Raw genomic sequence first — 21,017 nt, 5'->3', positions numbered from 1 at the left:
ATAATTTTTATCCTAAAAAGCTACCATACTTATTAATAAACGAATAACATCATTTATCCAGATTTTAGGACTTCACAATTCATAGATCAGTGGCTGAACAGGAAACATTAAAACCACTATGTTTTTAGCAATCATGATTTGATATTTGGAACACCAGAGGAATAAAAGAAAGTCTACAAGTCAAGCAGCTGACCCGGCAACTTAACTAATTTCATTGAAATTCCACCTGGTTAAAGAGAAGAACCTTATTTATAAAGGCATTTGCATTCAAATCAAACCACTAAAATATGTTAGACTTGAATTCAATTACTTTCAATTCCTAAAATCATGAACAAACTCTTAAAACACATGGGGATTTTGAAAAGTACAAGCATTGCACATAAAGCTGAAGTACCTGAATTTCATAAATGAATTATCTTCAAAACATTCCATCCAGATAATAATTACATTTGCTTCATCATACACATTTTCAACTCTATCACCCATTAAGCCAAAAACACCATCATCTACATACATCATCAAGATATACAAGTCAAGTCATCCCCAAAAATCTCTCCCTTTTTGTCACCAAGGCCAAAAGGGAGAAAACAAAGACAATCAATCAAGCAACTAAGCCAGCATCCCATCACTGCTCCACTGCAGGATCAGTCTGAGTCTGAGTCTGACTCCACTATTTGTTTTCTTTTTTTTGATGAATAACTCAGCTGATTCCTTCCTGCTGCCAAATGTTGCTTAAAGTGCTCTCCCCTGGGCTCTTGCCTCTTTTCCATCTTAGTTGTGCGCTCATCTATGTTTTTCACCCTTTTTTCCATGTTGCCCATCATCCGAGTAAGGCCTTTAACTTCCTTCATGAGAGCAGACATAGAAACAGAGGATGAAGCACCTCCAGCGGCTGGTGCAGGGAACTTATGAGCTTGTGGCAATCCCTGTTTTGGCTGTAGAGAGCACTGGGCAAGAGATTCCTTAACAGTGGCTTTCCCAAAAGACCCCAAGGAAAATTGGTGACGTTCAAAATCTGGGATGGGAATTCCTTTATGAATGACAATCCGGGAGATGAGGCCAGCATAAGGAAGAGAGGTAGTTTTATCATGGAATGCCTCTATCATAGCCACAATGGCATGAGTGCAGAAATCAATGGGTACCTCATCTACCATAGCAAACATAAACTTAGCCCTCTCAACACCCATTTCAGTGTGCTGATTTATAGGCCACACATTTTGGAGAATTATCCGAGCTAGGAGATACATGGTTGGAGTGAAACGGGCTAAAGGGATGGAGTTCTCATGCTCATACCATGAAGGACCGTCCGCAGAGGTGAACTTGGTCATCATGGTGTCTTTGGATGGTAGCTCAGGATTGCCAAAAGGATAGCCAGGCTCAGGGACAAGAGGGATTTGTGCAACCTCTGAGAGAAGCTTGGCGTTGACCACAATTTTGGCCTCCCGAACGTAAGTCTCAAAAGAGGGAGGGTCCATCTTAATCTTATGAATGTTCGCGTAGAATTCGCGAACAATTTTAGGATAGGCAAAATATCGTCTTAAAACAAGAGAATCCCAACCCCTAGACTCAAAGGTATGTAATATGAAAGCAAATTGGGGTTCCTCGAAGTCAGAATCGGCAATCTGTCTCTCTAAAATCAATGGCCGGGATTGAAATCTTTCATGATAAGCCAAATCAGCAGCTTCACTTCCAAATCTTACCGTATCGCGAGAGCGCTTCTTGGATGACTCGTCCATATTCCTGAAAAAAAAAAAAAAATCAACCAACTCACAAATCCAAACAAAAAAGTCAATCACCTAAGGCACACACTGACAAATCATAGATCCAAACGATGACGCACAAACCAACTCTAACGTGCACATTTGTGAACTAGTCTAGACCACCACCTAAGCTAAAAGCACCCAAGTGTGCAAAAGCTCCCAATGGACACCACATACTCCAATGCTTAGATATGACAAATGCACCATGTTTAAACAATTAAAAAAAATAAAAAATAACAACAAATATGAAGTCTCAAGTGTGAATCTAAGCCCTAATTCGTGTAGGTGGAATAGAAATCAGAAGAGGGAAAAAAGGAGAGAGAAACACGAGAAATCGTCATTGCCTTAATATGGATGTGATAAGAGACTGATGATTTGAGGGACAAATCGGTGAGTGCAAGAAGAAGAGCGACAAAAATTAGGGACAAACTGTGGTTCTGAGTGATTTAAAACCGACAGGATCGTGTCTGTCCAAGCAGGTAAGTGAAAGGGTCCAGACACAAGCACACATTTATAAGCCCAAAAACTAGGACTCGTGTAGACGTGACTGACCAAAAATGCAGAGTCAAACACAAAAATCAGTAGAAACTTCAGCACACCGCACCCCCCCCCCCCCCCCTCGGGGGTATTACCCAAGATAGTTTGCATAATAAATTCAAATTTCAAAACAATTGACACCCAATGAATTGAAAACTCATCCAATATGTCTAATACGTGTAGCAAAAACATAAGTTTCAGACTATTGATGGACATAAAGAAACACAAAAAAGGAATTCATAGTATGAAAGCTTTCACAAGCACTCTAAGACTTGATTTTGGTGAGGAGCTCAGGCTGTGAAAAGAAACCTTAAGGAGAAGTAAGACAAGCCACTTAAGCCAAAAGTCAAACCTTATGTCTAGGGTCTAGAGACTCATTCACACATTCCCCTAAGATCGAGCACTAATTGTAATAATGTCCATCGAGTATTTTTCTTTTTCCGCAAAGAATAAAACACTTGACTTTTTCTTTAAGGACATTGAAAACAACTTAGTTGACAGTGAAGTGTTCACTAATTAATACAATTTAGGAACACTGGTTTATTTTAATATGCGTAGGTTGGTCAATTCAACAATTTAGGAACACTGGTTTTATGTCCTAAATTCAACTAGCAGATTGGTCAATTTGTCCTATTTTTTTAATTAAAAATTAAAATAAAACACAAGACTCATAAAGAAAATAAATACTCGAGGCATAGAAGCAAATTTAAAAAAAAAAAAAAAAAAAAATGAAACATGCATGTCCTAGGATGCATATATACGCATGAGACTCAAACCTAAGCATGCTAAAAGACCACCTATACTAAGTAGGTCTCTTACCACTCCCCCTCAATGCGTGAGTGATCGCCCTCTCCTAACTTAGTTCCTTCTATCTCTAAGAACAGCTTTAGTACCTTCTAACTTGTCTAATCGAGATATTACATCCCTCATCATGTGGACAAGGCCGATCTTACAGTGCCTTCCAACACCTATCGACCTTCTAACTTGTCTCACCTTAGTACCTTCCCACACATATTGACCCCGTTGTGAGATCCCCCTTTGGATTCTAGACACATTCTACAGTGCCTAAAGGATGCGACTATGCAAAAGAAGGATCACAATGAGTAAAAAAATGCTAACTAAAAGTGAAAGATGAAAGCTAAAAAGCAATAATTATCCATAAGAAAAAGAAACAAGAGATGCAATCTTCTTTTCTCCAACTAATCTAATCTTTAAAAGTACAAATCATGAAAAATGAACAAACAAAAAATTACAAGTTAAATGAATGAGCTGTCTGAGTGACCAATTTCTTCTTTTCTTCTTTCTCAAAGATATAAAACCATCTTTAGAACCCTTTACTACCAATATATTGCAGTTCAACCATCAACTGAAACACCCACACATAGAGATTTTGTAGTTCAAACAAACACACTATCAACCATCAACGGATCAACCCAATATATTGCAGTTCAACATCTAACTGAAACACACACACACACATCAATTCCCGCAAAACAAGCTAAAACACTGTAAAATATAAGTTTGCAATCTAACCCACCAAATCTGCAGGGTTAGATTGCAAAGGTATATTTTGCAATGTACCTTAAAACTAAAATGGAAAGAAATAATGAAATATTACAATCATATCAAACAAAATAAAAACATAATCATACCAGATCATGAGAGAAATCACGGATAAAATATTTCCATCTTCAACACATCAAACCCCTCAAAAACCCATATGACCACCAAAAAACCCTTCTAAAATGACTCTGAACAAATCAATAGAAATTTCAAGAAAACATTGAGAGATTTGGGTCTTGAGTAACTCGGATGAACTCACCTCAATGATGGCATGCTCGTTTTGCTCATAGAGAGTTCCTTTGGAGGCGTTGGAGCAGAGCAATTCTTCATGAAAGAGAGAGAGATGACGAACATTTAATGCTAGAAAAATAACAAATGAAGATGCTACAGCGGTAATTTTCTAAAAAAGAAACACTGTAGCATTGTGTTGGTATGAAGAGTTGGAAGAGCCTTCTCAAATGAGGTTTTTGAGTCTTAATAGTTAAATTTTAAAGAGTTTGGTATTTTAAATACTCTTTTGGAGATGCTCCTAGTTCAAGGCAACTACCTGAGTTGCATTCAATGAGCTTTCACCAAGGAATTTGAGAAATTTTTGCTTCTTTTTATCAAAATCGAACTTTGCAGCATGCAATAATGCTTCTTCTCTCTTCATATCTCCCAGCATCTTTTCTTTTTTCCCTTTCATCTCCTTGACCTGCCTCTCAACTTCAATGTAGTTTTCACGTAGAGTTGATCTTACGGAGGGCTTTGGGAATTTCACATCTACATCTTCCCTAACATCAGACAGAATCCAAAACCAAGATGTCACAGCATAGGAAATTCCAACTGATTAACCAATGATATTCATATCCATAAGGTTTAAAATTTTTATCTTTTAATTTACAACTGTTTATGACAACTTACCGCAAAAAATAATTAAATTACAATTTTTTTTTTCACAATTTATAATAATTCACAAACCCTAGTAACCTATGAAGTTCGAGCATATTAAATATTGCTAAAGCCTTAATGTTATCACGTATAACAAAAATTCTTCTTCTAATTGTGTCAAATCAACTTGCATAGGAGACGAGTTTTTTTAGAAAGTATAAATGTTTTCTATCCTAAAAAGCCACCGTACTTACATATTAATAAACGAATAACATCATGGATCCAGATTTTAGGACTTCACAATTCATAGACCAGTGGCTGAATAAGAAACATGAAAACTACAACGTTTTTAGGAATCATGATTTGACTTTTGGAACATCAGAAAGGAATGAAAGAAAGTCTACAAGTCAAGCAGCTGACACGGCAATTTAACCAATTTCACCCGGTTAAAGAGAAGAACCTTTTTTATAAAGGCATTTGCATTACCAAAATACAGCAAACATCTAAGTAAGTGCAACATTAAGTTTTAAAGAGAGAGTGAAACAATGGAATAAATGGTAATAAATATGCATTTCACTTGTGATAGCAGAGCTTCTCACCGATTCCCCAGGGAAAAAGCACCAGTACTCCTAATCATTCCTCCATCTAAAGAAAGAGCTCCATCACTTATACAAGGAAGAGCAAGTAACATTTCCGCTCTTGTTTTATATACTTGCACACGAGAGAAGAGTTTATAAAATAGCGTCTCCCTGAGGCCGTACCGGGCGTACCCGCTAGCTGTGAGAGAAAATAAGTTTGTGTTGTCCACGTTGATCATATTCACAGCAAACCCAAGAAACCCAGGTGGACACTCTCCATTAGGTAACCTTGGCTTTATAAGATCAAACCTTCTCTGTCGGTCATCAGCTATAAACCCACCCGCATATGGTCTGTGAAAGGGGGAAAAAGATTTTAGAACAAGTCCAAATTGTCCGGAAAAGGAAAAAATACAGCATATGAGACTCGTGCATTATATTTTCAAGACAAATAACGAGAAATCGGCCATCCAAAGCCCTCCCAATGGAAGCCCCAAGCCCGTGAAGACCAGAACTTTTATTTATGCAGCCTTCATTGTCATATGCTTCTAGAGCTTTAACACCTCCATATGTCTTGCAGACAATCGCCAGCATGGTCTCCACTCCCAAGTACTCTGCAAAAAGCCTGCATTTCAAATAAGTAAACAAATATTATGTCGAGCATAGCGTAGGACCGTCATTAGTCAACTGTCAAGTGTTACAAACCTTTGACGAGGCAAGTGTTACAAACTTTGGATAGAACTCACCCTTGAAAACTAGCTTGAAAACCAGCTTACAAGGGAAGGGTGTCCAAGAGCTTATATACACATTGTCAAAATTAGACTTAACCTACACAAAGATCGTAACAGCAAGCAAATAGGCCACCTCATTCATCTGAACCTCATAATCAGTAAGTCATTTCTTGCAATATATTATAGCACCTAAATTCACTATATCCCATTCTAAAGTATACACAAAAACCCCTGCAACAAAGCTTCAATGATGAAGCTAATAAATGATTGTCACTTATTTTGGATGAAAATATAACCATAAATTATCAAATGCAGCTCATGATGAGATCGCAACTATGCAGGATACCAGAAACTGAGAAAGACACACAGAAAATGAAATGCAAAGTCAAACAAACCTGCTAAGATTATCATCATCAACTTTTCCAAGTGTAGCAACAATACCCAGCACATCCTTGGTCAATGGACGATGGGAAGCCTGAGTACCATGCGGTTTTTTCAATTGACACAAAATGCCAGCAGCAGATTTGTCATGCTGTAGAATCTGTTCAGTTGTTTGCTCCTCAGTCTGAAGTTGGGAGTTGTTCTCATTTATACCTTGCAAATCAAGAATGGAGTCATCTAACTTGTTATTTTGAGTCTTCAGAGATTTTACGTTTTCCTCGTGCTCTTTTATTTTCATCTCTAGCATATGTAGATCATCTTGAAGTTTCTGCACAGATTAGATATTGCAAAGTTAGTTTGGTTAATTTCAAAGAAAAAGAATAATTTCCTTGATACATTACCACTCAAAGTAAGCTATTTAAAGTGACATATACACCATGAACTAAGAAACAGATTGAAAATTTTGCATCTTTGTCATGAGCATTTTAAATCAACTTCAAATGTGTTCACTTTATGAGCATTTCAAAACTACCCAGAAAAAATAGTCCCAAAAAAATCAAGAAAAACATAAAACTTGAGAGGCCATAAACTATAATTGAAGCTCCTTCGCTTTTCTTGAAAATTAAAGCTTAAAAACAACTATAAAGGAGAAAACAGAGGCATGCATTAAAAAAGGAAAACTTTGGAACCGTCCTGTTAGCAGCAAATACAGACACTGGTTACAAGATTCCAAATTCTTTCCTTCTCTCATTTTCTCATATTTTCTCAGCAACCAAACACACTGAGAAACATCGAGTGTGGAAAAGGGACTGACCTGCTTACTTGGCTGAGACATTGTTGAGTTTAACTCTCTCTCTCTCTCTCTCTCGATTACTCTTCATATATATCTTTTCCTCGCAGACCTCAGCAATCAGATGGCAACACATTTCCTGTCAATTCGCACGCTTTCTTGGAAATAAAAGAGAAATTTCGTGATCAGACAGACTGAAAGGCGGGCGCATGGATTCTTTTAAATTCCCGAGAGATTAATGCGTTGAAACTATCAAGTTTCTATCTTGCATTTATTTCCGGTGGAATCCCAACCGTTTAAGCTTCATTTTATTTTATTTTTCCTGCGTTGGAGATTTTTTTTTTTTTTTTTTTTTTTTTTATGTTCGCACAAGAGGGGGAGGAGGATTTAAACTTGTGACCTCCACTTTATTAAATGTGGTCCCAGCCGATTGAGCTACCTCTTGGGGACTTGGCTGTTCTTTCTCTTCTTCATAGAATGTTGGGTTTCTTTTAAGATAATTTCTTTTTTTTAAAAAAAAAAAATGAAGTAATAACACCTTAATGTGGTCTTTTTTTTTTTATTATTTAATATTTTTTTTAAATATCACATAGAGAAAAATTTGGCTAAAATTGTATCTCTATCCTTCCTCTTTTCTTAATGACAATGGTTTTATCAATTTTAGTGGGTTCCCATTTTCACATACTGCATTCTCAAGTGATTTTCACTTTCCTGAGTTTCATTTAGAGCTTGTAGTCTATTTTGATTGAGTTATTTTTGTTTTGTTTTTTATGTTGTTTGGTCCTGTAATTTGTTTTTGTTTTTATTTAGGCTTTTAATATAAAAAAATAAAAATAAAATAAAATAAAATAAAAACATCTGGGGACATGTTCACCCATAGCTAAAACTACATCACATCTTCTGCTGTAAAAAAAAAATAAATAAATAAAGGCCCAAATTTGTTTAGGTGTTTTCTAAGTTAATAATTTGTGTTGTTTCTTAGTAAAACAAATAGAAACAAAAACCTACAACAACAATCATCGAAGGAGAGACCTTTCTTAAAGAGAAACAGGCCAAGCACAAAGAATGGGAATCGTCTCATTTGCTTGACAACGCGAGGAAAGTAAGGCTGAAATAGCAGTTAGTGGCTAAAACCACTAACCGCAACTGCCTAAACGGTTAGTAATTTTTACTAACCGCCTCCGCTAACTGGGTAGCGGTTAACTGCCTAGGCGGTTAACGGCCCGATTAACGATTAACCGCTTTAAGATAACCGCTTTTTTCTAACCGTTTTTTTGGGCTTTTTTTTGGACCGGTTTTGAGCTCACTTTAATCTTTTCTTTTTTTTTTGCTCATTTTGAACCTTTTTTTTTTTTTTTTTTTCCCTTTTCATGGCCATTTTAGCATTAAAAATTGCTACTGGCCGGCCACCCCAGTAGCCATGGGGTGGCCTTGTGGGCCAACATCTGGGGGTGGCGTAGGCCACCCCATGGCCAAGGGGTGGTGCGCCGGCCACCCCCAGCATGAGGTTCCAAAACTCTCCCTGACCCATTTCACAAAAACAAAACCCACCAAGAATTCTCTCTGAAACAATCAAAACTAGCCCCGATCGGGAATCACACTCATCCAGGATTCAACTTCTTGTACAAACAATGAACCATCAACTTAAACCCAATGCACATTCTTCTCTCTGGTTTTGGTTTTTTCGGAGAGATCTGGAAATGGTTTTTTTGCAGTGGGTAGCCGAAGAGAGACCTACGCCGCCGGAGGGGATGCGGCTGAGGGGAGCCAGGCCCACGCCGGAGGGGAGCCCGACCCAAGCGTGTGTCAGGCCGTGATCCATGCCTAGGTCACGGCAGACTCAGGCATGGGTCTTGCCATGACCCACGGTCGGCGTGGTCTGCATCTCGATCTGTAGCGCCAATCTCGGCTTCAATGACTTGCCGGTGGTTCCGATGGTATCAAACCAGCCGGTGATATAATGATCTAAATATTTCCAGGTCATATGAATATGAAAAAAAAAAAAAAAAAGTATGGATTTTTTTGTTTACCTATGCTGCTATATTGGACACGGTTGAGAATGCATGGTGTCAATATGGAGGAAGAGAGAGAGAAATCTAGTGAAAATTTTTCTTTCAGAGCTTTTGGCTTGAGAGTTGAGAGCAGAGCCGCAGATGCAAGGAGCTTACGAGTTAAAAGGCTGAGTCTCTAAGAAATAGGTTTAGGAGAGAGGAATATATAGAAATGCAAAACGACGTTGTTTTGCACTTCTATATAATAAAAATAATAAAATTGAGATTTGGGGGAATCGAACCTCGGAATTGTTGGTGAAAAAATAGTGCATGTACCACTATGCTACAACGCCTCATTGTGATTAATTATATGAAATATATATATATAATATAAATATATATTATATTTAAAAAAAAAAGGTTAGTGGGTAGCGGTTAGTGGTTAGCAGATTTCCAAAACCCACTAACCGCTAACCGCAACCGCCTAGACGGTTAGCAGTTTTTACTAACCGCTTTCAAAGCGGTTAGGCGGTTAGGCGGTTATAGCGGTTGCGATTATGGTTAGGTGGTTTTAAATTTCACCCTTAAGAAAAACAGACTCGGGGTAACTTGGCAACAGATGGTTAGTTTAGTGAACATGAATCGTAGAAAAATTGATAAAAAATAAAATAAAATAAAATTGTTTTGTAGTAATTTTTTTATTTAAATAATAATAAAATTAATTGATGTGATGTAAAAAGTAAGAATGTTGGGAGTTAAATTTTTTGGAGAGTACGAAAAATTGTTGTAAAATGTAAGATATGAATAATTTTAGAAGTTTCTATTGTGTCCTTCTTGAATCCCTCCAAAAATGATGTACCTATTAAAATCATCATTTGATCAAAATTCAATAATGATCAATCACAAGCCCAATAATGATTTTAAGAGCCACATCATTCTTAGAGGGACTCAAGAGAGGGATTCGGCTTCTATGCGGTAGTGCAAAATTGCACTGTTTTGGTGCAGTTTTGGGCTACCGCATGAAGGAATTAGATGGATGGTAATGGTTGGGCCCCACCACTCAATAAAATATATGATAGGCATCATGGCCCACGTGGGTCTCAAAGTTAGTGGGGAAAACTGCCATGTAAGAGCATTATCAATGGAAGAGTTAAATGTTACTTTTATCTAAAATAGCTCTTCAAATGTTTAAAAAAACCCCTACATTGGATTAGCCAAAAGAAAATGTAAAATAGATATTTGATTGGAAAAGCTAAAAAAAATGCTAAATGTAGCAGCACTTTTCAAGGGAGCTATTTTATTTTTCATTGTTTCTCTCACCTATTTTTTCTTTTTCCCAAATCTTTTCCTACTTTTTCTCTGCATGTTCTCTTTTTCTCAAAACCTTTCTCATTTTTCTTCTCACATGTTCTCTTTTTTCCCAAAACTTTTATTGCTTTTAATAATATTTTAATAGAATAAATAGAAATATAGCTAATCGAATGTAGAGACACATAAAAATGGCTTAGGTAAACTAGATAAAAGTGAGTTTTGAGAAGCCATTTTACATAAAAATCTGGCTCCTCCATTGGGAATGCTCTAATGTGTTAGTGGAGAAGTTATTATCAGTTATCAGATTATTAGTTATTGTATTTAAACTAGGGACTAAATCTTGAGAGATGAGGATTTGGTGTAGCGTTCTAATTATGTTGTGGTTCAACTCCCACCCTAAGTGGAGTATTATCTTGTTTATCTTGTTCTGACTGGGACCCACTAGAGTATCAGAACGTATTATCTTATTTATGTGTGTGTATTGTGGTAGAACTTCATCCATAAGTGGAGATTTGTAACGTGTATTATCTTTATATTATATTAAATATTAGTTGTGTTTTTATTCTCTGCTTGGGACTTATCAATTGGTATCAGAGCGCAAGGGTATGGCGACAAATCGTGAGAGGATTGAATCTTTGGAGGCAGACGTATATGACGTTAAGGAAGGCATTCAACGCTTGAAGGAAGGAGCAACTAGCTCTGCCGATCGCATGCAAAGAATTGAAGAAGCCTTAAATGAAATCTCAACTCTTCTGTCAGTACAACATGGACCAGTTAATCGTCAACCATACTGCACGTATGAGCAGGGTGGTCCTTCAAGAGGTTTTCATCAAGGAGGGGCAACTGGGCGACAAGCGGTGGTGCCACGTTATGCCAAAATGGACTTTCCACCTTATCAAGGAGATGATCCCACCAAATGGTTGAATCGGGTGGTACAATTCTTTGACTATCATGGCACGCCCTCGGATCAAAAGGTGGTGTTGGCATCTTTCCATCTTGAAGGTAAGGCTAACCAATGGTTGCAGTGGCTATAGAAGCCTCATCTAGAGGAAGCTATGTCGGTTACTTGGGAAATATTTGAACTAGAATTATGAGCTAGGTTTGGGCCAACTGACTATGAAGATTTTTAGGGCTGGGCACGGGTCGGGGCGGGTATCGGGTTTTTTTCCACCCGCCCCGCACCTTGCGGGTTTGCGGGTCAGGTCAGGTTTACTCTCTCTCTCTCTCTTTCCTTTCATTTCATCTTTCCCAAGAACCAAACAGAAAAGAGAGAGAGAGAGAGAGAGTACCCTTCTGAGATCGAGAGGTCAGAGGTGAGAGTGAGAGATCGAGAGGCGAGACTCAAGAGTGAGATGGGTCCAATGGGAGATCGAGAGGTGCGGTTGTGCGGTGCGGGGAGTGAGATGGGTCCAAATCGTCCAATGGGAGATCAAGAGTCGAGAGGTGTGGTCGACGGTGGTGCCGTGCGGGGAGTGAGATGGGTCCGATGGGAGATGAGATCGAGAGGACGAGAGGTGTGGTCGTGCACTCGTGCGGTGTGGCTGACGGCTGTGTTGAGGACTTGACTCTTGAGTGCTAGGCGAAAGGGAGAAAGCCGAATGGGTCTCTTAAGTCTAGGGTTTTTTTTTTTTTTGTGTGTTTTAGGAGCGGGTCAAGGCGGGTACCTGCATAGGAAATATTAGTAAACCCGAAACCCGCCCCGCCCCGTACGGGTTGGATATTCCCAACCCGAACCCGCGAAAAGAAACACTAAACCTGCACAGGCCGGGCTGGGCGGGTCGGGCCTGCAGGTTGAGCGGGTTTTTGCCTAGCAATAAAGATTTTGACGAGTCTTTGATGAAATTAACACGAGTATGATCCTTACGTGATTATCAAAAGGAGTTTGAGAGATTGAGGAATAAAGTTCAAGGGTGTACTCAAAAGCACCTGATAGGCAACTTTCTTGGATGTCTTAAACCAGAGATTGCATAAGGGGTTCAAATGTTCAAATCCAAGACGCTCAAAGATACTATCAGTTTGGCTCGCATGAAAGATGACCAATTGTGTCGGCAAAGGAGGCCCAATGAGTCGGAATTGCAAACCACAAATAAATATCCACCCAATGTACTGACAGTTCAGAAAATCACATGGGAAGAGATGCAATGACAGAAGGAGAAGGGACTATGTTTTCATTGTAATGATCGCTATACTTTAGGCCACAAATGTCCAGCTCAACACGTTTTTGTTATTGAAAAAGAAATCCGCAACATTGACGCAACTAGCTGTGGGCAAGATGAAGCAATCGAAGAGGATATGGTCATACTAAAGCAACAAACTACACAGAACCTTAAAGATAAGGTTCCTTTCGATGGGAGGACAAATGATAGGCATCATGGCCCACGTAGGTCTCAAAGTTAGTAGGGAAAAATTGTTATGTAATGTGTTAGTGGAGAAGTTATTATCAGTTATCAGATTATTAGTTATTGTATTTAAACTAGGGACTAAATCTTGAGAGGGGAGGATTTGGTGTAGAGTTCTAATTCTGTTGTGTTCAACTCCCACCCTAAGTGGAGTATTATCTTGTTTATCTTGCTCTGACTGGGACCTACTAGGGTATCAAAACGTATTATCTTGTTTATGTGTTTGTATTGTGGTAGAACTCCAGCCATAAGTAGAGATTTGTAACGTGTATTATCTTTATATTATATTAAATATTAGTTTTGTTTTTATTTACTGCTTGGGACCTATCAATATAATAAATAAATTATTAAAAAATAAAAATTATAAATAAATCAATAATTAAAAAACTAAAAATATTAAAAAATTAACACAAAAAAATAGAGGAAAAAAGAAAACCAAACTTGATTTTTGGTGCTCCTTCTCTCTCTCTCATTCTCACTGGTGGTAGCAGAGAACAAAAAAAGTTCTGAGTCACCGAAAATTTGTGTTTCAATCTCTGGTTGTGTGCTCTCTCTCTCTCTCTCTCTATACATTTCCTAGCCACTTTTCCCCTCCCCAAAAACCAGGAAAAGGAAAAAAAATAAAAATAAAAATAAATAGGTAGTCTCTTTATCAAGTATACTAGGGCGGTTCAAAACCCATGTGATCTTCTGCAGGCACACCACATCGCCATTTCTAGTGTTGTGAGAAAGAGAAAGAGAGAGAGCACTGAGCAACACATAAATTTTTTTCTCTGCTGTTGCGTGTGTGTGAGAGAGAGAGCATTGGGCAGCTTTTTTTCTCTGCGTGTGAGAGAGAGAGAGAGAGAGAGAGAGGGAGCACTCGAGAGGTCTGGGTTGAGCTCCGGCGGAAGGAAGTTTTAGAATTGTTATACTCTGACCGTTGCAGCTCGGGTTGAAACCAGGATAACCGCAGCTTTGGCCTTCTTGTCGGAAGGGAAATCGAATAGGGATGCTTTTGCGGGCACATGGAGATTTGGCAAGGCTTTGTAACTCGTGGATAGAAGGAAGAGGAGAAGAAGGAGAACTTTAAGATGCTCATGATTTTGAAAGGTTTTTTTGTTTTAATTTTTTTAATATTTTTAGTTTTTTAATTATTGATTTGTATATAATATTTATTTTTTAATAATGAATTTATTATATTTTATTGAGTGGTGGGCTCACCCATTACCCATTCCTTAATTCCTTTCTGCGGTAGCCCAAAACGGTGCAGTTTTGCACTACTGCAGCTATGCAAACTACCGCATAGAAGTCGAATCCACAAATATGGAAGAAAGGAGCCCTAGTCAATCGGGCAGCTGTGGGGCCCAATCCTACGTGGCATATTCCACCACAACAGTTCTCTTCCTTCCAGAAAAGTGCAAAATCTTAAATTGGATTTGATAAATCCTTTGATGTCCACTAGGAAAGTGACGGATTCTTTTTATTATTATTATTTTGGTGGGTGAATCCCTCCACTTACACCAAATTACACCAAAAAAAAAAAAAAAAAATTCCGCTTACTGTTTCACTAGCTAACACTAAACCCCCTAAAAAGACTGAGCAAAAGTTAGGTGTTTTTTCCTTTTAATATTCATCCAATGCACAAACAATTTAGGGGTTTGTTTTGTTAGAGCTAATGGTACATGTAAATTTCTTAAAATCATGCCGATGTAGTTTATAGCATTACTCATTTACATGTACTATTGGCTCTAATATTCCTAAAGCTTTATGTGCAGTAGTTCCTATTAAAATCGTAGATTCTAAAACCACGACATTGATCTATCCATTGAATTTTACAGAAATATAGTGTAGTCCCAAAAAAATTTGATTTAAAGTTGAACTTGTAGAAGTCAGATGTTTTTAGTGTGTGGAAACTAGGATCATCATCCTTTGATTTACAGTGAAGGCTAAGATCTCAGCTATTATTTAAATCATTAGTGATTTTGACTAATACTCACGTGTTTCTTTTTTTTAAAAAAAACCTCGCCGTTGCTATGTTAAAGCCACTCATAGACAACATAGGTGTAGCAAGCCGAGTGTTTATTAAGGTTGTGATTTACTTTGGAAGGGCTAATGGATTTACTAAGTTCTTTAGGGTTCATTGGAAATAAGAATTTTGACTTTTAGCTGATTGTTCCAAGCTTAGTAATTGAACATTCAAGCAAAAACCCTAGTGAAGGAGCCACATAGATAAACTAAGAGAGAGAGAGAGAGAGAGAGAGAGAAAGAAAGAGGGAAGGCAATAAAAAAGAAAAACAAGAGAGAAAGAGCGACTTCTTTATAGAGAGAGAGACCACCCAACACTTATCTCATATATATATATATAAGTCGAATCACTCTCAAAAGTGCTTTAATATTACGACATGTGGCGTGAACCATTTTTTTGTAAATAATAAACCGGTTTTTCAATAGTGAATCGATCATTAAATTAGCTTAATTAAAGACATTTAATTATATTTCAATAATTTTCTTTATATGTGATTTCATTAAATTCAAACATTTAATGCGTATATTAAGTATTATTAATGTTCAAATCAAATAAGGAAACAAATAATACAAAGCAAATTATTATGTATTAATACTTTTAGTCGCTTTAATATTTTTAATTCAAATTTAAAATAGGTTAGAGAAGACGATTTTTTTTCTACAATACTTTTCTATATTTTTAATTCAAATTTAGAAAAAGTATACTTTCTACATATACTTTTTTTTTTTTTCTACATACACTTATTTTTAATTCAAAATAAGAATTTTTTTTTTTTTTTGACATGATTATATTTGAAGAGTTGAGAGAGAGACATGGGAAGAGAGAGAACAAAAAAAGAAGTTAAATCGGTGAGAGAGAGAGAGAAAAAAAAAAAAAAACCGAAATAATTGGGAGATCTTTATTTTGTAGGCCTTATTATTTTGTAGATAATCTATTATTAATCAAATTGCTTTTCAATGGCTTATTATTTAGAAAAAAAAAAAACCCGAACTATTCTAGGAAAAGGGAGCCTCAGCCCCGCTCGGAACATCTCCAGATATACGCAAATTTCATTGCTATTGACATCTGCTATTGCTCCAACACGGTCGGTGTCGAAGCGTGGTTGAACCGAATCTGGGATTTGCCATTCTTCACGTATTTTGGGCTCATCATGCTCGAAGAGCTTTGCTTGCCAAGTAACCGGGTGTGATTCGCCCAGTTCCATAGGAACTTCTTCAGCTTTAAGACTCATCAGGTATTGATAAAAGAGGAATAAAGCGTGAAGGAAGAAAGAAGATGAGATAGTTGAAAACGAAACGGTTTAGGAAGATGAAATGCCCAAAGCAAGAGGTGCAAACTCAATCGAAATTCTGGAGTATACAAAGCCTTTAGAAAGAAATGTTCAGCAGAAAAGTTTGGTAACAAAAGAGAAACCAAGTTGAGAAGAAAGAAGAAAGAAGAAGGTCGATGGAAATCCGAAAAAGCAACAATGGCTTCTGCGAGATACGATAGTAGGGTTTTAAATGAAGAAGAAGAAGGTTTTTATAAAAGATCTGCGAAAGGGGAAAACCGAGCGACGCATTTAATACCCTAGGGCCTAGGGTTCGGCGAAGCGACGTTTTTACGTTTCTTGCTCGGTGCAGAAGCTGACGCGTGGCCATTACGGGAAATGTGAAACCACCCAGAAACCCACACGTGGTTCTCAAAAGGCGAAGGTAAGGATCTCGAACGATTCAGTTTTATTTCTTTTTGAAATTCAAAATTTGAAAATTTGAAATTCAAGAGCCAACTCGCATCATTTAGCCGAACGACAAAACTGAGCTTATAGAAACTGACCTACATTCGGTTTCCTACATATAATTTCCTTATTCTGTTAAAGAGAAAAAGGAAATTGGGGGGTAACTGTTGGGTCAAATTTTGGCTTATTTGGGCCCAGTTCTAATTTACCGGCCCATTCCCCATACTTGGTCATTTTTACTGTTCAAAACAAACTCATGTTCGACAGGGCAGCTTTATTTGGTTGTATTATTGACACTCGGCCATCAAGCTCGGCCAACCGAGCTTGAGGCAGGTACTGAGTATTACTCTCGGAAATATTAGAATGTCAGAAATAAATATCTTGTTTTAGTATATTGTCAACACGTGGACCCTCGGTAAGTCCACAGTGTTAGATGAACATGAACAATTCGATGCCTATAAAAGGGGGCTCCCCTCTCATTATTTCGGTAACTTCTTTTGACCCTCAGATTTAAATACTTGCTTATCTTTTCCTTGATATATAATCTTCCAGTTCATCTTCCTTTTGAACAACTTGACTAACTTAGGCATCGGAGCTTACACCGGCCGGACAACACCGGCAGCTTTGATCCCTTTTTTCTATCTCATTCTCAGCTCAACGTTCGGTAATCAAATATTGTGCTGGCCCCTTTTTCCACGTCATCATTCGGAAAACTGCTTCAACAAGCCCCATAATTTACAATTGTTAATTTTTTAGTCTTGTTATTTTGTGCTATTTTATTTCTTTTTTGTATTTTCTTTCAGTTTTGTGGATATTGAAGAAAATGAAGTGTTTTTGGAAAGTTTTGGGCTTAAAGCACACTTTGAGAAGACCTAGAAGATATGGTTAAGTTTAATCAAATTAAGGAAATGGTGAAATCAGAATTTCTCTAATTTGAGTCAAAATCGGATTAGATTCAAATTTGGATTCTGCACATATCTCAGTATTTTAAACATAACTTTCTGCTCAATATCGAATTGAGGTGATTATAGCGGCATTGGAAAGCTAACTCAAAATAATAAAAATCATTATGAAATATAATTTTCCTAATTCAGACGTTTGTTATGCCAAAATCGTCCCGCAATATAAGAACGCAAATCTGAACGAATCCTATTCTGATTTTTACTTGGATTGCTTCCTAATTTGACTAGGAGATTGAAGTCCAATTTTTCTGGGATTCCTAGAGCTTCTAGGGTTTTTCTAAGCCTATAAATAGACCTATAAGCCTAACAATTTAATATAGAACTCCAGATACAATTCCAGACTAGCTTTGGGAGAAGAATTGACGACTCTTCAGTGAAGTGTTTTCAGGTTTATTCTTTTCTTTTTTATTTTATTATTAAGATGATTAGCATCAAACGTATGTGTAACTAAATATTTTAGTAGGCCTAGATTGAAGCCCTAATTATGTCTCTTTAATATTTCAATATTGGCGCCTTTGTGATAATCATATTGTGATGTTTAACTTGATTAATTCTTGTTTTATTGAATTCCTCATATGAATGTGTTTGGCCAGCATATGCATGTAGTATGAATTAGTTATTTAAGTCAATTTGGATGATCGACTCCTGGGCTTAATAGAGTAACAAGGAATCTCGTCATTGGGGTTTTTGGGTTAATCAACATGGCGATCGGGAGTAGACACCCATATCATAGGCCTCATATATTTCCACAAATTTATGTTTTTTTCAAAGAACAACTTAGTAGATATCCATGCTAAATCCTTTGAGAAAGAAAAGAATTAGAGTAGACACGCATGTCTAATTCGTTGCTTAGGGAGATCAATAGCTTAAGGAGTAGACATCCATGCCCTTAGGTTGACAAACATTAAGTAATCTTGATATGATTGGACCTTTGGCATATTGTTATATTATTTGAGTATGATTAGTGGTGGATATCAAAGCCCTACCCTTTCATTTATCTTTATTTCTTTTCATAATATCAATTTCGTGACAATTTTGAGATTTTAATTTAGAAGATTAATTTTAAGCAAAATCAACAATCGTCGTGGGAATGATCTCGTATTTGCCACACTATACCATTGTTTGATTTTGTGCATTTGCGAGTTAAAACGTAGCAAATATTATCTATTAATTTAGGTAGTATTTGTCACAACATCTTGCTTCAACACTTGTTCTTTAATTGTGTCTTTGCCAGGGTAGTATGGCACAACTCCTTATAGCCTCTAAATTCGGCAGCTCTCAACTTTTCTAATATGGTGACTAGATCAAACTTATTATTTCACTGAGTACCTCCCTTGGTATTCCCAAAAAATACCACCACGAGATTCAAATCTTCATTGTTGTGTCTTGTGATCTTATGTGGCTCTTCCGTAACGAAGCTTTCCATGATGACCTCACTTTTGATGCCTTACAAGTCTCAATGGCCATTCGAGACTCTTTCTCTGCACAAGCAGTTGTCTATTGAAACCACAAGGGACACATTATCAGAATAATCTCCAATATTAGCCCTCCTTGTCAGTCAAATTATGGTGAAGCCCTTGCTGCCCACCTTGCCGTGATACTTGCTTTTTCTCTCAATCTTGAAAACTTTATTTAGGAAGGTGACTTGCAAGTCGTCATTTCTGCTCCACAACACCCTAGCATTCCTCAAGACTGGTGCATCTATCCCTTCATCTCAGACACTCTTGATATCATTTCAGCTTTCTGTTCTTAGAATGCCATCAAAATCAATAGAAGTGTAAATTTCTTTGTCTACTTTGTTGCACATTAGGTTACAGCCAGATCCTTTTTTGGCCACATTCCCATTTTCCTCCTCCTCCTCCTCATCCGGTTCCTATCATTAGCAGGAAGGACCCTCCTGTTTTTTGTCTGCTTTGCTTGCTTATGTTCTCACAAAAAAAAAAAAGAAAAAAAAAGAAAAGAATAGAAATTCACATGTAGCCAAACACCCTTCTTCTTCTTCTTCTTGTTGAAAGGAAGCTCACACACAATCCACCATGCCAAGTCACTGCCAGTCATCCTTCACGATGCCTTTGAATCTTTGATGGACCACCGTATCACCCAGTGCAATACACAACTCATAACACAATCATTGTCGCAACGCCACTCTCACCAATATATTTTAACCAACTTTCCTATTTCGTCCGTTGATGTACATGTACCCTTGTTAAGTTGCCCATTTATTTTATTTTTACTCGTCAGCCTAATAATTTACACTGCCTAGGTATTCTCTTGGTTTTAGGTAAATACTATTATTATTTTTTTAAATTGGGTAAAAAAAAATAAGGAACTGGTTGGGCCAGCATTTTTTTTTTAAAAAATTACTATTTATTATTTATTTTTAGAAAATAATATCTATCTATAACCAAAAAAATGAGAACACCTAGCATTTTTCAAGCTAAAATACCTAATGAAACAGTACAAATTTTTATTTTAGGTTCTACCCTTTTTACACACCAACAGATTTTCTATTATATTTTCTACTTGCTTTTAAATATTATTTCTCCTTCTTTTAAAATTATATTCAATTTCTAATATTTTCATTTGTTGCGGTGCACCCCAACTCAATTTTTTTTTTTTAAAAATACCTATAATAAAAAAAATATATCCCCCCCTTATTATTTTTTATTTTTTCCTTTTCTTTTTCTTTTTTTTATATTTTATATTTTTGCTTTCATATATTTTTTTATTATAGAAGACAAGTGTCACAAGGGAAAAATCAAACTACCACCCCATTATTAATATTTCTCTCAAACTACCAATTGTATTAGAGCACTAACAACAAATACCCTATAAAAATAAAAATAAAAACATAAAAACACACCCACATCAAATCCCCATATTTAACCTACACCAACTACAGTATTTCCCAATGCATTAAGAAACACTGTACCTATCTAATGTTTTATTAAATTATAAACAAATCATTCTCTCTCCTCTCTCCTTCACGCTTCCTCATGAAAACAGTGTAATGATAAATAGAAGAAAGATAAAAAAATAATATAGATAAGAGTAAAAAAGAGTAGTTTTATTTCTTCTTTTCTTTTTTTTTTTTTTTTGACATGAGTAGTTTTATTTCTTAAATGTAGGGAAAATGGTTGGGAAGCTCTTGTTAGTGTTCTTATAAAAAATGTCAATAAGACAAAAATATCCTTATAAATTAGAAAAAAAAAAAAAAAATTAAAAAAGAAAAAAATCAAAATAACCCCCATATATTTTTTTTTAAAATTTATTATTATTATTTTTTTCGTTAGAGGGATATTGACATTGTTTTAGCAGTTTAAAGGAGGCATTGACACAACTGGTAATTTTGAAGAGACATTGACAATTTAATGATAGTTTGGCGAGAGTATGAATATTTTTTCCAATTTTCAATTACAACA

General features: G+C 36.6%; 2 protein-coding genes across 2 annotated transcripts; both read right to left on the bottom strand.

Annotated features, from left to right (window-relative positions):
• Window positions 1-489: 489 nt before the first annotated feature.
• On the bottom strand, window positions 490-5,396 carry LOC148588169 (uncharacterized). The gene is made up of 4 exons (XM_088516039.1): window positions 5,330-5,396; window positions 4,408-4,633; window positions 4,120-4,184; window positions 490-1,740 (listed from the first exon to the last, which is right to left on the bottom strand). The coding sequence occupies exons 1-4, from the start codon at window positions 5,365-5,367 to the stop codon at window positions 645-647; spliced, it is 1,425 nt and encodes a 474-aa protein (XP_088372165.1). The 5' UTR covers window positions 5,368-5,396; the 3' UTR covers window positions 490-644.
• A 236-nt stretch (window positions 5,397-5,632) lies between these two features.
• On the bottom strand, window positions 5,633-7,252 carry LOC132169549 (protein DEFECTIVE IN MERISTEM SILENCING 3-like). The gene is made up of 4 exons (XM_088514470.1): window positions 7,232-7,252; window positions 6,432-6,745; window positions 5,762-5,930; window positions 5,633-5,659 (listed from the first exon to the last, which is right to left on the bottom strand). The coding sequence occupies exons 1-4, from the start codon at window positions 7,250-7,252 to the stop codon at window positions 5,633-5,635; spliced, it is 531 nt and encodes a 176-aa protein (XP_088370596.1).
• Between the last annotated feature and the right edge of the window lie 13,765 nt (window positions 7,253-21,017).

Source organism: Corylus avellana, chromosome 1, assembly GCF_965113065.1.
Source record: "Corylus avellana chromosome 1, dhCorAvel1.hap1.2, whole genome shotgun sequence".
In the NCBI taxonomy this organism is placed as follows: Eukaryota; Viridiplantae; Streptophyta; class Magnoliopsida; order Fagales; family Betulaceae; genus Corylus; species Corylus avellana.
This window is presented reverse-complemented; position numbering and strand designations above follow the sequence as displayed.

Bases quoted from the DNA above. Each gene is read 5' to 3' on its own strand.
- LOC148588169 (XM_088516039.1), bottom strand. From the start codon at position 5,367: ATGATTAGGAGTACTGGTGCTTTTTCCCTGGGGAATCG. The intron at 4,634-5,329 runs GTGAGAAGCTCT...GTCTGATGTTAG, and splicing joins GCTTTTTCCCTGGGGAATCG to GGAAGATGTAGATGTGAAAT. The intron at 4,185-4,407 runs GTAGTTGCCTTG...TCTTTCATGAAG, and splicing joins GCTCATTGAATGCAACTCAG to AATTGCTCTGCTCCAACGCC.
- LOC132169549 (XM_088514470.1), bottom strand. From the start codon at position 7,252: ATGTCTCAGCCAAGTAAGCAG. The intron at 6,746-7,231 runs GTCAGTCCCTTT...TAATCTGTGCAG, and splicing joins TGTCTCAGCCAAGTAAGCAG to AAACTTCAAGATGATCTACA. The intron at 5,660-5,761 runs GTTATTTGTCTT...CCCCTTTCACAG, and splicing joins CTTTGGATGGCCGATTTCTC to ACCATATGCGGGTGGGTTTA.